The sequence below is a fragment of the Esox lucius genome, chromosome 19 (assembly GCF_011004845.1).
Source record: "Esox lucius isolate fEsoLuc1 chromosome 19, fEsoLuc1.pri, whole genome shotgun sequence".
Taxonomy (NCBI): domain Eukaryota; kingdom Metazoa; phylum Chordata; class Actinopteri; order Esociformes; family Esocidae; genus Esox; species Esox lucius.
The window spans coordinates 22,556,781-22,575,370 of NC_047587.1; the positions used below are offsets into that span (position 1 = coordinate 22,556,781).

Sequence of the window (18,590 nt, forward strand, 5' to 3'; positions counted from 1 at the left end):
ATTGAAACCTTTTCCCGCTAACCTTAATTTTGCAGGAAAAACCCTTATTCTGAAGGATTCCAGATATCGCTGAAGGATTCCGGAAATGCTTAATTCTTGTTTTTGTCACACTGACAGAATTTCATCTCTGATACAACGCGGCCAAGATGCCGCTAATAATAATGTGTGGTTTTCCGTGTAGTGGCAAAACACGAAGAGCAGTAGAATTAAAGGAATACTTCGAACAGAATACAGGAAAAAGTGTTCACATTGTAGGAGATAGAACGTTGGGAATTGAGAAGAACGCGGTATACTCAGGTATGCTGAAGTTGGTAAATATTGTAACGTTATTGTAACAGTGGTTAGCTAGCTAACGTTACTTTTGTCTAATACTTGACGTTGCCATGTATTGTACTTTTTAATTCTGATCCTCATTAGCGTTTGTCGAAGCAGAAGTTAGACTATTGCTTATAAGCTATATGTTTTCAATGTACAAGCCATACCACACGTCCCTAGGGGATGACGTCCTCAATCTGGCGTATTCAAACTAACCACGAGGTGGTGATGGGGAAACCGTCACCCCAAACAACCCCACACAGATACCCCGAACTACCACCCACCCCATAATTCCACAAACCAATAACTATATATATATGACCAGAGTGACAGAGACAAGTATCAGATTTCATAAGCAAACGTACATACCCTCAAATTATAGCTGAGAATCTATGCATTTGATTCAAAACAATTACCAGCTCACTAACATTGATAATACATGTTTCACAGATTCACAGATTGAAAAAAAAGTGAGAGGATCTTTAAGAGCTGAAGCAGAGAGGTGGGTGTACTGCCCATAGATTATCTAACATTGCTGTCTTTCAATTTGTAGGAATAAAATGTATTTGTTTGGAAGTTGAACATGAAGATTCATGACAATTCTTGCTTTATTGCATTAGGAGAGTCAATAAAGAGGACATAGTGATTCTGGATTCATTGAACTACATCAAAGGTAGGCAAACTAAACCTTTTTCATTTGATTATGATTTATATGCAAAATGTATCTGTTATTTTACTGATGCGGTTATACATTTTGCCAAAACCTGTGTGTGGCTTTGGAATTGAGCTGATTTCTCTACATATCGTATACCTGACCTTAACATGTTTATATTGGTATATTTCCTCTATTACTATCCCATAGGTTACAGATATGAACTTTTTTGTCTGATCAAACACATACAGACGCCTCATTGTCTGGTATGTAATACGTTTTTGATGGGAGAATTTTATTTTAAAAATGGTTGCACTGCCACTTGTTCATTGTGTGCAAGTTGGGGTAGGCTAGTAATTTCTTACCAGGCTGGGTGGAGTGTACACTTAGTTTTAAACATACAATTATTAGTATGATGATTACATAGTTAAGGGGTTTGCCGCTATTTAGAATGTTTTCTTAAATTAATGAGATGAATGCACTTGGTGACTCTGAGATTTACCTTTTTACTTGACCTTATAAAGGTTTATTGTTTGACATCAGCCGAAGTGAGCTCAACTTGGAATACACAAAGGAATGCTGAAGAGCAGTACACCCAGGATATGTAAGTACATTAGGCCAAATTGCATTTTTTGCTTTTCCTTTGACGTTTTTTATTTTTGCTCACTTGATTTATTGGAGCTAGCTAATGGCATGTCCATTGAACTACTGTGTACTCAATAAGTTAATAAAGGATGTCTGAAACCCACAGCCAATTCATATTTTAACATAGCATTGGTGCGTAGTGGTTGCTTTTGTCATGTTATGCTTAAATTAGATTGTATGTATGAGGGAACATTTTGGTTAAATGTCTTCCATTTGTCAATGTGACTTGCAGACTCATGGTCTTTGGTTTTGCTTTCACAGCGTAGATGCACTGGTTCTCAGATTTGAACCTCCGGACTCCAGGAACCGATGGGACAGCCCACTTTTCACCATTCAAAAAGAAGATACACTTCCATTTGAAGCCATATCTGATGCTATCTTCAAAAGAAAACCCCCCCCTCCTAACCAGTCGACACAAAGTGTAAGAAAACCTTCTATAAACGTTTGTATGTAAACAAAGCATACTTATAGACAAATCCTTAACCTTTGTATGTAAACAAAACATACTTATAGACAAATTCTAAACTGTACTGTAAATTGTAAAGTATATTTAATACTTTTTGAGTGCATTGTTAAATGTGACACATTTCATTATCAATACCTCAGCTGATGTTTAATGTAGATCTTTTTAATACATTTAACAATTATTAACACAACAAAGGTTCAGTATCAAAGGTGTGTACTTTATTTACACTGAACAAAATTATAAATGCGACACTTTTGTTTTTTCCCCCATTAATCACGAGCTGAACTCAATCTAAATCTGAAAAGATCTAGGACTATCTCTATGTACACAAAAGGCCTATTTCTCTCAAATTGTTGCAAGGGTTGTTGCCCCATGTTGCAAGGATCTGTACACAATTCCTGGAAGTTGAAAACATCCCAGTTCTTGCATGACCAGCATACTCACCGGACATGTCACCCATTGAGCACGTTTGGGATGCTCTGGATCGGCGTATACGACAGTGTGTTCCAGGTCCTGCCAATATCCAATAACTTCGCAAAGCCATTGAAGAGGAGTGGACCAACATTCCACAGGCCACAATCAACAACCTGATCAACCTATGCGAAGGAGATGTGTTGCACTGTGAGGGAAATGGTGGTCACACCAGATACTGACTGGTTTTCAGACCACCCCGGACCTCTCCAACACAGTGAAACATTTTAGAGTGGCCTTTTATTGTGGCCAGCCTAAGGCACACCTGTGCAATAATGATATGCCACATGATATGCCACACCTTTAAGGTGGATGGATTATCTCGGCAAAGGAGAAGTGCTCACTAACACAGATTGACAGATTTGTGAACAATATTTGAGAAAAATAGGCCTTTTGTGTAGTCTTAGATATTTGATTTCAGCTCATGATAAATTGGGGCAAAAACAAGGTTTGCGTTTATAATTTTGTTCAGTGTAGTAACTAAACTCTTTACACTGTTGATAAATGGTTTATTAAGGGATTATAATATAAATGGTTAATTTGTTTTTAATCCATATTTTACAGCAACCACTTTCATCTACTAACTTCTTGTATGAGCTGGACAAAGTCACACAAGATGTGTTAATGGTGAGCCTTCTTTATTATTAATTCTTACACATTTCTAAAACAGTTTGCTTGGATTCTGATTGGTTGATAGCAGGACGTATACACAGGACAAAGAACATACGTTAACGTACGCTGTCCTGTTTGACAACCATTTAGGATTTTTCTCCTATCATATTTTTTCAGGGGCCGTATTCACAAAACATCTTAAAAGTAGCTCCCAACTTGTTTTAGCACTAAAACCAGCTCCTAAATCTGTGAAATGATTGGGGTAGTGAAGAGGAGTCCTAAGTCACTTAAGATTAAGTCACAAACAATCCTGAAAGGGCTGCTGCTGGCAATTCGCCTCATAATCAGGTCGACATCTTATGATACTGAGATTTTAAGGTATAATTAAGGTATCGCCTTAATTACCATGGTATTAGTAGAGCAAGTCATGGATACAGTCAATTCACCAACAAACAGAAAAAACCCAATCACACCTGAGATCAAGGTTTTGAAAATTACGCTAATTGGTCACAGGAAAAATGCAGCTATGCAGCACAGACAAACTACATAAATCTCAGTCATCTGTCAGTAGAATATTACATCAAACAATAAATGCCCTCTCCAGACCCAACATCGTTTGACAAATTTTGGTTTCTTCTTTATGTTGGCCGACTACAAAGAAACAAATCCAAATTTATGGCCATAGCTGGACCACCTGGTGTAGTTGGTGCTGTAGATGGGACACAATTGCACAAATTAATCCACCATCAAAAGATGAACACGCCTTTGTTTACGTGCTGCCTGACATAGGTGACAATTAACTGAACATATCTTGACAGAGGTGGGGGACTCGAGTCACATGACTTACAGTTTTCAGGACTTGTGACTTGCTTGATTAAAGTATGAAAATGACTTGACTTGACTTTGACTTGAGAACAAGTTACTTGAGACTTGACTTGACTTGAAGTGGAAGACTCGACAATGACTTGAACTTATAATAAACAAACAGCAATAAAATAATTTTATATGTTGTGACATCAGCACCACTAATCAGCGTATGTGCCTTTAACGCTGCACAATTCAAACCGCGCCAAACATGGCAGACAGTAACGTTAGTCGAGCTCCACAAATAGTATCGTTTGGATACAAGGACTTTGAACTGGACCGGGTGAATAAAAAAAAGATTTGCCAGATGCAAAATATGCAACAACGTCAAATTTCATTCGTTATTTTAAGAACCACAAGGAAAGGTAAGAAAGTAATCTCTTTATGTTCAATTTCACTAAGATCTATAACGATTAAGTTACTATGAATTAATCTTTTGTTTGTCATAATTTGGCCTTGGTTGCATATTATATATATTTTTTTTTCTTGTTAGAAATGTGACCATTATCATTACTGAATACGTCTGGTAAATAGATGTAAGGGAATTTGACTATAACAGTGGCATAGCCTGAATTTTAATGTTGATGGGCATCTTAAAATGAGCGGGCATGTATATTATTACACGTAGGCTATAATGTCTGTATTAAATGTGGGCAAGTGTTTGTGGACTGCGTGTGGAAACTAAAAGTAATTGTGCTTACACCATAACAGTTAACTTTACTGCATGAAAGGCTAACATGGAGGCGCCGATGTGATTACTAGCACCTAAACATTTCGAAGAGTTTTTTTTTTACTCATACAGACAAGAATAATTACAGCGTAATTACATATTAGGCAGTTTTTCAGTCACAATAATTCGTTTATAAGGTTGTTATTATTAGCCCTTATTACATGGATTGGTGAATTCCAGTGAGGAATGCGTGTTATTTCTTGATAACAGACCGTTGCCATGAAAAACAGCGCGTTGCTATGGACGCAGCAGGATTCTAACCAGAGACGGAACGGACTATTTTCTTTAGAGGAAGCAATACAGTCGTTTTTAAATCAATAAATTCCTTTTGAAATCAATATTTTGTGTCAAATTATAGATTTATTTGGTAGGTAGCCATGTAATAAGCGGGATAAGGTATAGCGTGGCGGTTGTTATAGCGAATACAACCCCTTCAGGCTGATTCAAGATCCCTCTGCTTCGTCCCCCCCAAAAATTGTACCGCGGATGAGAAAAATGTTTGATTTTGAAATCGAGCTTCGCACCAAGCGCACATCAGAAACAGAGGACAGTGTGTGTGTGTTCATCTCTTTAGTACTGTGACTTGACTTGACTTGAAACTTTTAAGGACTCGACTTGACTTGCTTAGGGTGAACCCTTGACTTGCTTGATTTATCTGAACTGTGACTTGAGACTTGACTCTAGACTTGATGGTTAAGACTTGAGACTTGCTTGGACTTGACCATGTGTGACTTGTCCCCATCTCTGTATCTTGACTAGTCCGTATATCATTCTTGGTTTCATGTTTAATCAGTGACACTTCGACTACATTTTCATTTGAATATCTTTATTTCAGTGTGGCAGTATGACACAACCTTCCACAGTATTGCTATGATAGATTCACCGACAAGAGACCACTCCCCTATCAGCTAGTCACTGTGGGCATCTTAAGTATCATCCATAGCAACAGGGTCAACTCTGCACTTGGTCTTAGTTTTCTTCCCATTCCTTAGTAAAACTTGGTCTAAAGCAGCTTTGTGAATAGGTATTAAGAGGAAACTATTAGTGTGAGATGACTGCCACATGTTGATGCGTGTTTTCGTCATGCACAGGGAAAACAAATATGCTTGTTTTCAGTCTCAATGTTATTTGCATTTGGTGTCTGCAATGCGGTCTCTTAAAAGGATGTATAGACTGTTTCTGTTGTTTGTTCCAGGCGATTCTGAACTACCAGAAGACAAGTGTTGCAGGAGATTTTATTGCTGTTCCAGGAGCTACAGAAAAGATATCTTTTTCCACATATTGCTCATCCATACTCTGGTCAAAAGTTGTTTAAATGAAATACTAAGTTGATTGAACCATGCATACAACCAAGTTATTTGAGCTGTATCACACTTTATTTTATTGGAAATTCAAATAAATGGTAAACTTGATATGGACTACTAAGGTAGAGTTAGCTAAATGAATAGAACCGGATAGGCATTATTAAAAAGAATAGAGCATGGGCAGAGATTGTTGCTGAGCAGTACCCGAGGAAAATAGAAGCACCATAACATGGAAACTTGTCCCTTTCTCCCTTTATTTACAGTTGTGCTCAAAAGTTGGCATACCCCCGGAGAATTGGTAATATATGTACCAATTGTAAAGAAAACGTGAGCAGGCAAAACATGTCTTATTTCTTATGGGATTCACATTCAACTGTAAGTCATAACAGAATGGCACAATCATTAAACAAAACATGGCAACAAAGAAAAAAAAATGAACTGACCCCTGTTCAAAAATCTGCATACCCTTAGTTCTTAATACTGTGCATTGCTCCCTTCAGCAGCAGTGACAGCATGCAAGTATTGTAATAGTTGTCTATGAGGCCCGAATTGTTGCAGGTGGTACAGTTGCCCATTCGTCTATGCAAAATGCCTCCAGGTCATGCAAAGTCTTTGGTCGTCTTTCATGAACTGCACATTTGAGATCTCCCAGGAGTGGCTTAATGATTTTAAGGTCAGGAGACTGTGATTGCCATAGAGCTTATGGTTGTGACCATAGAGCTCTATTTTGGTCTCGTCACTTCAAATTAGTGTACCTGAAGCTATGAGGTGTGTCAAGGTGTTGACGAGCATATTGTAACCGGCTCTTTGTGACATTGTTGCAGTAAAGGCTTCTTTCTAGCAACTCGATTGCACAGCTCATTTTTGTTCAAGTATCATCGTATTGTGCTCCTTGAAACAACTACACCATCTTTTTCCAGAGCAGCCTATATTTCTGTTGAGATTACCTGTTGGTTTTTCTTTGTATCCCAAACAATTCTTCTGGCAGTTTTGGCTGAAATCTTTCTTTGTCTACTTGACCTTGGCTTGGTATCAAGAGATCCCTGAATTTTCCACTTCTTAATAAGTGATTGAACAGTACTGACTGGCATTTGCAAAGCTTTGGATATCTTTTTATATCCTTTTCCATTTTTATAAAGTTCCATTACCTTGTTACGCAGGTCTTTTGACAGTTCTATTCTGCTCCCAGTGGCTCAGTATCTAGCCTGCTCAGTGCATCCACGTGAGTGCTAACAAACTCATTGACTGTTTATACACAGACACAAATTGCAATTTAAAAAGCCACAGGTTTGGGAAATTCACCTTAAATTGCCATTTTAACCTATGTGTGTCACCTTGTGTGGCTGTAAGGCCAAACATTCAAGAGTATGTACACTTTTGATCAGGACCATTTGGGTGATTTCCATTATCAATATTATTTAAAAAGGAGCCAAACAACTATGTAATAATAAATGGCTTCATATGATCACTATCCTTCAATACCAAACTATTTCTGCCAGGGTATGCAAACGTATGAGCAAAACAGTATGCACAATATTAGATAATTCATGAACAAGTTAATCTGTATGTTTGTTAATTCTTTAACCTGATGTCAAACATAGAACTAACCAGAAGTCTGAACATGGCAGAGCTCCGGAAACTACGACGCCAGTTCATCAGCTACACCAAGATGCACCCAACTGAGAACATTGGACACATTGCTAACATGTTTATACAGTATATAAACAAGAGTATTCATTAAAAAGTTCTTATTAAAAAAAAAGCGTTTTAGTTCAAGACTGTTATTCGAAATGCCTTGTATGTTTATATTGTCTCAGTAATTTTGATGGATCTTGGCAGATAACACTGTAGCCGATATAGCCTATGAGTTAACAGTTGCAGATTAAGACGCTGATAAATATCTATCTTGGAATGTAGAGGCTGTACACATTCTGTAAATGACATCAGAATTCCGTTTCTGCTTTAATGTTGGCAGATGTTCTAAATGCTAATTTGGTTTATTTTGCACAAGTTTTGTGTGAATGAGTGAGACTAAGTCTTAAGTGTGTTGTGAAAAGTTTGATGTTTAGAACTGTGATAAATACCACAAATTTCATACCAAAAAAAACATGAGTCTAAATGTGCATGTAACATTTCAGTATTGTTCAACTCGTTCACATGATGCTGATGAATGTCCTGTACCATTTTGATGGGCACTAGACAGGAGAGGATCCTGATCATGACCAAGTTCCATCTCACAAGAATGCATTGTTGAGGAACTGTTGAGGTTGTCAGTGTACACATTTAGACCAGTCCATGTCACCCTATGGGTACCGGTATACTCTACAGTGGCTTTGGGAAGTATTCAGACCCCTTCACTTTCTACACATTGTTATAAACAGAATTTTAAAAAAGTCCTGTCTCAGAGTCTGGCCAACTTGCCATCATTGAATCAACTTGGATTCTTGATGAGAATGAGGGAGAAAAAGTAAATCCCAATAAGCCCAGCTCCCAAATTAGTAGAGTCCATGCAAGATAGTCCTCAAACATGATACAGTTGAAGAACTACTGTAGTGCAGTATTTCTCTGTTGATGTAGGAGACTGAGACAGTTATAAGAAACAGCTTCATGAAGTTATTTCAACCAAAGGGTTCCGCACCAGCTGTTGAAGCAATGGGTGTACTTTTCTTGCATTTTCTGTAGATGTTCACTGTTTTTCTTTAAGCACCTCTGTGAATTTTGCTTTGTTCATCCTTCACTGTCAGCAGGACAATAATCAACAAGGACAAATCTAAACTTCAGTTAATAACCAGGAATAGTTGACACAAACAGTCCTGTCTACAGAAATAAATGACTGAAAAGAGCATTATTTTGCCACAGAGGATAAAGTTGTACAGGAGAGAATACAGTAAAATAAGCTTTATTTATTTTGTATCACAGACAGGAAATATCAAACAGCTGATTTTTAAAGGTGTGATTGCCAATATGGCTTTCAATGCACAGCAAACAGCAACTAAAAGACCTTTTGGAATATTTCAAACTATAAATGCTGTAAAAACAGTTCGGAAGAATTTGTCACTGGAAAGTATGTGGACTTATTTGACTTCAATATTGGGTATGCCGTGTTTTATCCTTTTGTGGTAGGCCTGTTAAAGAGTATTCCAATGTCTGTAGTCATGTAAAATGACAGAATTGCATGCATGACTTTAGAAAAAGCAGCCCATATTGATGATATTTATGTAATGCTCTAAAGATCCTTCTTGCTGCCCCAACAAGAAAAGTAATCAATTTTAACAGATTAAATTAACATGACAATAACCATTGAATTTATTAGACAAAGAATTAAGCATTGATAAAATTGTTGCTATTGAATCACATATAGAGCAAGCCTAACACCCAGTCATCAGTGTCTTGAGACATCTCAAGTCATGGCAATGGCTGGGTTTGAAAAACAAACCACTGCTAGGTTAGCATATAGTCCATATTCTTTTTTATTTCTTCTCACTAGTTGCTTTCCGTGATATGGTTTTGTTTGAGTTGGAATATTTGTGTTTATCATTTCTGTAAATGAGAGAAAAACATATGAATGCACAAATTCTTTGTATTTGAGTTTTAAAGTAACATGACATGTTTAGACAAATACAGTGTGAATGTGTAAATTCAGAATAGTACCTGCTCATTTTGACTTTACTCCTGCAGCCTAGTCCTCCCTCCCAGTGACTGGTGAAGGCTCCTCTCGTCATCATGTTGCCACAGCTGACACACGACTTCCCATTGCTGTACAGCTGCAGGCACAAATAGCAACAGATTGAGGGATGGAATCTGGCCTACAGAAGACCCCATGACAACAGGATGTCCCACCTGCTCTTTACAGCAGTGTCCACAGATCATCCTGGTGGCCAACTCCATGGGGTGGTCCTGGTCCATGTCGTGACAGACGTCACAGGGGTAGGCCCGGCCACAGCACGGGAACCTGAGAGCACAGCCATCAGATGTCACTCACAAGAAGAGTCCACGTTAGCACATTTAACACAACGTTAAAAGGAACTGGGTGTCTGGGAACCTGAGCCAGCGATGACTCTGTCTGTAATGTTTGCAGGCTCCCTTCTCAGGAAGGGCTTTCCCCAGCTGTATTGCAGGGTCCCTGATGTTCCGCCGATAGGTCCATGACGAGTCGCTGTGACCTGTGCAGGACAGACAACTACATTTCACACGTCATAGCCGAAACAGATGTTTAAATTAGTTGCGTGGTTCATCATTAAAATCCCACAATAGGCTTTATTTCTGACCTGTTTTAACTTCACGTGGCTTTATGTACTGGAATCGTGTGCTGTCAACCAGAATGCTTAGTTTGCTGTGGCAATGTTGGCAGTTGAACTCCTTGCTTTGGCCATATGAAAGGTTCTGAAGACAAAACATCATTAAAAAACAAACAAGCAACTGACTGTCTTAGATTAGGTTCAACCAGATAAAAATAATTTTGAGTCTAAGATCTCTACAGCCATCTCAGTCACCTGAATAAGACAAGAATGGAGTAAGGAAAAGAGGAGTTACAGTTTGAGACCTGCACAGGGCCTTCTTTGGAACAGTTAAGGCAGCCCACAACCAGTTCACAGTCCTGTAGGACCAGGTCAACAGGAGCAGTGGTGCCCAGATCCAGATAGCCCAGGACATCACTGTACCGGTGCAGCATGCTGGGTCTGAAGGCAGCCTGGATCCCTGCGTTACACTTCTCACATTGGGCAGTGCAGGGTTTCCTGCTACTTAGAGTCAGGTCTGCGGTCACCTTACACCTGCAAAAAAACACACAGGCCCGACACAAGTCACATCTCCCAATCCCATAAAAAGCAACAGATTTACCACTTCCCCAGGCCAGGATTGACATATGATGTACAGTAAGCTCCAGTGATTGAGGTGGAGGCCCCATTGTCTGACCTGCTGCACTGCAGACATACAGTGATGTGTGTGGCAACCACAGTGGCCGTCTCCTCTCCCAGCCTCAGGCCCAGCAGTTTCACCTCTGTTCCTCTGCGGGGCTCACTAATCTTAATATTTTCCACCTTCCCCCTGTCATCTTCCTCATCAGAGCCAGGGTTCCTCAATTCCTCCCACTCTTCTTCTTCTCTCTCTTCAGTTCTCTCTTGGTCAGTTTCAGTGTTGAGGACAGGGTCAGTTGTGTACTCTGGGGCATGGTCTTTGCACACTGTTACTTGGAGCTGCTGGTATGGCACAAACTGAATTCCAGACTTTGCTATCTCCACATCTTTTTTCAGCTGAGGAGAGATTTAAATAAAAAAAGAATAAGAAGAACTCTGCCTTCAACTTGCTAAATTGTCTTTAAAAAAAAAAAAAACAGAAGGATATGCAACAGAAATTGAACTGTAGCATATTTTGTCTTTAGATCAGGTCATCACTGTATATGACAATAGGTTCTCACAGACCGAAAAAGAAAAGCCTGACCTGCCTGGCTCCCTCAGTGAATAGTCTCTCCATGCTGCGATCCAACCAGCGGAGGAATGGTCGGAAGAGCAGCTCCACCTTTCCCATCAACTGATTGGTGGCATGCTTGGCACGCAGCCACTCCACTGAAGCTTGTTCCACATATCTATATAGATAAACACAGAAAATCTCAATGTGTATTCATCTCAAGACTGTGACACAAAATGTGAGTTTGTGGAACGCTTTGTTTATACGTGCATGTCTGTATTCAAGAGTACTGTGTCTTAACCAACAGCGGACACGTCACAAAAAACTCAAGTGACCACACGGGGTGTGAGTTACAACAGAGAGTACAATAGTTTTGTTCATATATTATTAGGTGATTGGCATTTAAGGGTAGCCATACAACCCATACAAGGGCCTCACGCTTTTTTACAACTTTTGTGTGATTTGCTACCAAAGTAGTCATGTTTAGCACACGGTCACATGTCCTGTCCATGCAACCATGGACATGATGCTAGGTATCTTCCCTGGTGACACTCTGCCAGATTTGTTCCTGCTGGTTTCTGGGATTTTTGTCTTCAGTCTTGTCTTCAGCATGTGAAAGGCATGCCCAGTTGGTTTCAGTGTGTCATAAAATGTACATTACAAATGTCACCTGAAGTACAATCGTTTACTTAGACAACATTATATCCCTAGAGCCAGAATGAACAATTGGACCTTGTATGCTTTTTATAAGATAATATTCCCCTCCTCGTCCTCTCTTCAATGGTTATGCCCTACTGGGACTTTGTATCTCAAACTAACCTTAAATGTTTCTATTGCTTAAATTCATTGCTACTCAGGATGAGATGAGCTGTACACATTTGTACAGCACAGATTAAAGCATGGGGTCTTGCCCTTTTTGTATTCTTTTTAAGAATGGTTTATATGTAATATCATTTTTGCATCTCTGCCTTGGATTATTCTTTGTTATGGTTCTGAGAGCAAGCACTTCTTGAACTTTTAGAAATGTTTCCACTAACGCACCGCCACTGTTTATTCCAGCAGAATTGTAAACCCTTATGCATGTCTCTATTCCATTATCTGCATTTATCGGTTTTGGTTTATGACCAAAGCCTCCATCTCACCATGTCAGCAATACAGATTTGAATACTTACAGTAAATGTTGCATATCAAATCATGAAGACGAGGTTCAAAACTCTTCTGTCAAAGCCCAGTAACAGTCCTCATCCACATCATAATTAACTTGATCATACTGTTCTATAATGCACACATTAATGGCCTATACAGAAATGCTATGCATACAAAGAAAAATCTAATAAATTCATATTCATAAAGCATTTACAGCCAAGCACTTCATTTTAATTACCTGTCTAGTTTGCCATCTTTAACTGTTAGTGTTGTATCTTGAATGAGTGAGCCAGTGAAAATAAAATACAGTTTTCCTCACCTTCCCATAATGGATGGTAAATCCTGGTCCAATGGTACATCTAATGTAAATACCTATTGGGGAGACAAATCAACCTTAAGTCTAACTCTAGAGTCAGGCTTCACAGACAGATTAAGTCTAGTCCTAGACTAAAATAAATCAAGCTGAATGGAAACTGAGTGTAATTTATTTGTCCAGGACTACACTTAATCCGTGTCTGTAAAACTGGCCCTACAGTAGATGCAAAACAATTCAGACAGATGAGATTTGTGGGTCAACAAAGTGTTTTACCTCTTGGGGGTATGTTTCCGGAAAGCTCAGCAATATGTCAATTTCTTTCAGGTCAAAAGGCTGTGAAACAGTATAAGAGGTGGCCCAGAAGAGTTTATGCACAATAGCATTATGATGCATTTACAGGATGTTCATAAAACTACAGTATATCATAAAACAAAATGGTAAAAGACAATGGCCTGGGTAGAGGACTGAAAGAATGTGTTTACCCAGTCTGGATCAGTGGGCTGAACTGTGATGCGGTAAAAGGTGACTTTGCCGTCGCTCCGTTCCTGCACAATCAGCTGTTCTTTGGGAAACCGCTTCATCAGCAGATTGATCTCAGTATCCCGTAGCTGTTTTGCAACACTGTCCGTCATGTCACTCAGCTTGATCACCTGAAGGCCACTGGGAGGGGGGGCAGGGGGCACCCTGGCCTTGGGGCTTCCTCCGTCATCCACATGCGGGTCGTCTACAGGGGGGAACTGGGCTGGATGCCAGTAGCGACATCTATCTTCCATGGTGCAGCAACCAGAGAGAAAATAGCGACAAGGCCGGCGGTTGTTGGCTCTCCCACCTCTGGTTGGAGCAGTCCTTGATTTGGACGGCAGCCTGTGACCTAAACCTCCAGGGTGGTCAACCACAGGGAGCTGCTCTGTGAGCCCAGGCTGGCTAGGAGGACCGGTCTGTTCCTGGAACTCCTGTTCAGACTTCCTGTTTGTCCTGTTCTCGGTCTTCTCCTGGGTGAGGGTGGCAGCACCAGCTCTTTGATGGAGAAAATGGCACTTCCTGCCAAAGTTGCAGTGTCGCCCCTGTGAGTAGAATCGGCATAGCAGTACCGGAGGGCCACTGTCGGCTGGTCCAGTCTTATTCCTGACCTCTTCTTCATTGTGACACAAAGCACCAGAATTGGGATTGTCCTGCAAAGAGCATTTCTTAAGTGACTATAGGACAATTATGAAAATGTTCAGGGAGTACCAAGTAGCCAACAGTGTATTTTATGTAATCATAGCAATTGCTGCATCAACCTACAAATGATCACACAGCACAGGGCGTTTGATTCTATTTCTGAGGAGAATGAAGTCAAGATGTTTACAGTAATTATAATGCCAAACAGTTATCTCGGCCACCTGCCTCCACGCTGCATTTTTTGTTTGCGTCCAATATCGAAAATATTGGAATATTGTGCAATCCAGTGCTATTGTACAGCTCAAGTTTCAAATTTTGTATCCACCTTCCAACGGAACTTCAATTGTGGAATTAAGTCATCTGCTCTTCCGTGTGGAGAGCGTTTCACAACCACCCTCACATAATCCCGTGACAGGCGCGTGTGATTTGCATGCAGTTATGAAATCTAAAATGTTTCTTCGCCTCCGAGCACCTAGTGATGGGAAGTTCAACTCACTTAACTGATCCGGATCTTTTCAAATAGTTCAGTAAAAAGGACCCATCTTTTGAATAATTTCGTTCATTTAGATTTAAAGATATCATTAGAAAATAGTAATACATTAATTCTAAACGTAATGATATTCATCCTATAATTAAAACTTTTAAAATGTACAAATATTACTATTTTAATCCACCACATGATAATAGACCAAATACCTTTTTTTGCATTAATTCAGTTTACTAAAGCTGATAATAAATGAGACATGGAGATCCAAAAGATTCGTTCGCGGGATGAAAAGCACCTTGAGAAAAGGTTTGTTAATACATCTGATATAATCAAGTCCTGACAGTGACAGTTTTAACAGACATGCACATAACGGTCACGATATCGAATGGAGGCAAGTCAAGTGAGGGTAGAACTGCGGATATTTAATAAATGAAACATAACGGACAGGGACGAAACAGAATAGGCTACTTGATAAAAGGACTAGGACAGAAACAAACACCTAACCACGTGACGTTGGGTTATAACAAAGACCGACAGGATACAATGGGGATGCAGGAACTTAAAAAGTGTCCGTGATCAGTGAACACAGGCGGAGAAATAGGCCTAATCAAAGAAAACAGGTGTCCATGAGGGAGATGGCGTAGGACTCAGGGCTGGCTGCCGTGCTAGAACGTGACAATAACATAACCACTTGACAGCTGAATAACAGCCTCTTATATTTATTGTAGCTAACGTTTCTTACTTTGGAACATTAAGGATGATAATAAATGAGATCCCCGGGGATCAGAAAGATTGAAATACTTATTTATGTTCAATATTTGTTAGCCTTCCACTGTTGCTTAAGGTGATCCAAAGTGCCGAAAGATCCGTGGATCATCATTCCTTTCGGTGAACTAAATTCGAAGATCGGAAGATCCCACTGAGGTGAATCATGAATCAGAAAAACAACAAATCGTTCACGAAACGACCCATCAATACTGGCTCGCCATATTTCCCTTTATTTGAGCCATGGCCCACGCTGGGTGTCCACTAGACCAGTGGTTCCCTCACCGTTTAGTTCTTGCCCTGAACCAGCTCACCTGATTCAACATGTAAGGGTTTGTTAATTAGTTAAGTTGATTCAGGTGTGCTAGCTCTGGGATACATCTAATAGATGGAATGGCTGGGGGGGGGGGGCAGGAGAGGTTTGGGAACCACTGCTCTAGACCTCGCCGCACGCCACTGTTAGCTGTGGTATATTGGTCAATATAAAACAAACCCCCGAGATCACGTGTCGCTTTCATAAACCGGTTACGCACGCAATGAGAGCCGTAAAAACTGATCTGACGTTGTGGTGTAATCTCAAACCACAGTTATCAGCATTCTGGATGCGAACCGCCAGGTTTATAACTGACAATACATTTTGCAGTGTATTCAATCCCCATAGAAACTATTTAAATTTTTTATTTGAAAAAATAAAATTCAAACCAGCGTGAAGTGTATCTACAATTTATCTTGGGTCGTTGCGTTCAGAAAGTGCAGAAGATTCTGATAGTACGTTTTGCGTGAAAGACATAAGATGATAATTCCTAGACCTGTCCTGATTTTGGCGTAGTCATGTGGAGGTTTATTACAAATAAATAAAAACCCAGATACCAGGTTGGATGTTTTAGTTTCCTGAACTTCTCTCTCAATGTAGATTAATGAAAGATTTCCAGTAAACAATATGCTAATTGTTACGTTCAACTGACCCGGTATCGAATCATGCACTAACACATTTAGAGCACTTCTCGCAGTTTATTAATATGATAAGATCAAAATATGACACTCCAACCAAAGCTCACTTTGAATGGTTGTTGTGTCAGGCTCTTACATACTGTGCGCAATAGCCTTGGAACGAGGTTAAACTAGTACACTCCTGAAAAAGACTCTAATGTAAACAAGGCGTTGGAAAAAAACTGAATGGTTACCCTACATCACGACACTTACACAGCATTTTTGAAAAGGAAACTACAGTACCGTATCGGTGTTCACGGAAGATTTGTCCATGGCGATATTCTAGAGATGTTCGTATCTGGGTGCTGAAATAAGACCTTTATTTTGAGGCATTCTTTGGGTGATATCAAGAAGTGTCCAAAGTCCAATGGCTGACCTATTTCTGCCTTTCTCTGGCAATGGCGTACATTATGCAGTGAATTTATCGCCCTCTTCTGTTTTGGAGTGAACACAACTGGATACAGTAGGTGTAACAAATTCAACATCTACTCTGATCAATTGAATAATACCACACAAATATAGCAATGTAAGATGGATAGGAAATGCCTTTTCAGACCTGTGAAATTACTTCAGGGCAAGTGTGCTCACAGGGACTACTTGAGGTGTCCTCTTTATTGTTTGTACTCTTCATACAGTGTTTTGTTTCTACACATCCTGGTATGTGATATCGTAATGGACAGGTGGCCATGGATCCAGTAGCCCGCTCGGCTTTATTCGTACTTCATATTAAACTGCTTCCTCAAGCAGGATGATTTCGCCAGGCACACATACACTTAAGGAAAACACATTGCCCTGTCAACAACCACAATTTAGTTATTTATGAAGAATAAAATGGTCATGTTTTGCACCCTGCATTATCGAGTTGGATAGGACCAATGGAGTAGGGCATAGGGTACTTGCTATCCATTATCATTGTTATTAAACAAAACTTTTCCCGGAGTTTACCGGAGCACAAACGATTGAGCCTATTATAGTGAATTTGACCTACAAAATATTTTGTAATTTCTAAAGAATTATAGCATCACAAACCAGCCCAAACGGAGCAGAAACAAACGGGACTATTTTGGTAAAATTCTGAGCATGTTGGGGGGGTGAGTGATCTCAGAAAATTTTACGTCAAAAACCGAGACAGTTCTACTCTCGAAGAAATAGAAAAACCATCCTAAGCCCGCCTTCAACAAGCCTTTATAAGATGTGCAAATGAGCGACTGAAGACCGATTACGATTTTGGTTGAGCGGGCACCTGGTGTCGCCCCCGGTAAGATGCTGCCCATGTCGCCCATACCAAAATCAGCCACAGAGTGGACTTAATACATTTTGTTGATAATAAAGTCAAGCGTTTGTAATTCATTAGTGGGTGAGGGGATAAATAAATTGTGTGTAGTCAAAAACATGCACTTTCAAACCTTACTTGTTTACAGAAAATAATGTTATACTGATAGACCTCCAGCGCAAGCGGTGTCTGGGTAGGGTGCGCGGTATCATCAGGGACCCTTCACATCCATGCTACAAACTGTTTCCCAGTTACTATAACCCTGCGGAAATCTGCACCCAACACAAATCATACCCGCATTTGCTTCAATGCACATTTATGCATCCTACTTAATACCGTACAGTTTTTGCACTGTTCTGTTTGCACTTCTGGTTTGATGTTAACTGCATTTCATTCTACTGTACTTGTACTTGTTCAATGACAATAAAGTTAAATCTAATCAAATCTGACTGAATATTCGTTGTTACTGGTTATATATGACAGTTACGTACATGTTTAGATTTTGTACATATTTGCAGTGCTGCTCATGTGAGATAATAAACATGAATGTGCTTAACAATAACACATTTCAATATGAAACATTTCTGTGAAACTTGTGAAATTGCTGTCCAGTCCAAATGAACTGTTTCGAGAGGAATGACCTGATGGATTTTGTGTAATAGACCCGCATGAAAAGCAATCAAATGATAAAGTTTACAAATGTTATAAATTATAGTCGGATCAACGATTGTTAGTTTTACCCCACAATTACCCAGAGTTTGTTTGCAATGTCTGCTCTGCGTGGCACAGAGGCTCCCCTTCCTCTCAGGTACTCCACCTCACTGGATTACTAACCACTGGCAGGAGAGTGATGGCAGCAGCACATCCCGAGGACACACCGGTTTCCAATCGCTGTTTGGTTGTGTTTATATTCTGTTGTTTTTGCCTCACGTTTATGCACTCGCTACACTCACACCGTCACAGTTTACCTACCCTTTTACCACTCCA

The 18,590-nt window shown here is 39.8% G+C and overlaps 2 protein-coding genes across 3 annotated transcripts; one reads left to right on the forward strand and one right to left on the reverse strand.

Annotated features, from left to right (window-relative positions):
* Nucleotides 1-86: 86 nt before the first annotated feature.
* On the forward strand, nucleotides 87-10,554 carry kti12 (KTI12 chromatin associated homolog). 2 transcript variants are annotated; one of them, XM_010896537.4, is made up of 9 exons: nucleotides 90-297; nucleotides 766-817; nucleotides 936-988; nucleotides 1,178-1,233; nucleotides 1,492-1,571; nucleotides 1,874-2,033; nucleotides 3,114-3,176; nucleotides 5,951-6,019; nucleotides 7,657-10,554. In XM_010896537.4, the coding sequence occupies exons 1-9, from the start codon at nucleotides 147-149 to the stop codon at nucleotides 7,798-7,800; spliced, it is 828 nt and encodes a 275-aa protein (XP_010894839.2). In that variant the 5' UTR covers nucleotides 90-146; the 3' UTR covers nucleotides 7,801-10,554. The 2 variants fall into 2 exon arrangements, with proteins under 2 accessions (XP_028971008.2, XP_010894839.2); XM_029115175.2 differs by lacking the exon at nucleotides 5,951-6,019 and having other exon boundaries at nucleotides 87-297; nucleotides 7,661-7,738.
* Nucleotides 8,931-16,744, reverse strand: si:dkey-24l11.2 (ZnF_C3H1 and zf-CHY domain-containing protein). Its single transcript, XM_010896536.4, has 12 exons — nucleotides 16,574-16,744; nucleotides 13,410-14,099; nucleotides 13,201-13,260; nucleotides 12,931-12,983; nucleotides 11,499-11,643; nucleotides 10,974-11,311; nucleotides 10,603-10,831; nucleotides 10,328-10,442; nucleotides 10,102-10,222; nucleotides 9,900-10,011; nucleotides 9,711-9,823; nucleotides 8,931-9,599 (listed from the first exon to the last, which is right to left on the reverse strand). Exons 1-12 carry the CDS (start codon nucleotides 16,601-16,603, stop codon nucleotides 9,530-9,532), a joined length of 2,076 nt encoding a protein of 691 aa, XP_010894838.2. The 5' UTR covers nucleotides 16,604-16,744; the 3' UTR covers nucleotides 8,931-9,529.
* Between the last annotated feature and the right edge of the window lie 1,846 nt (nucleotides 16,745-18,590).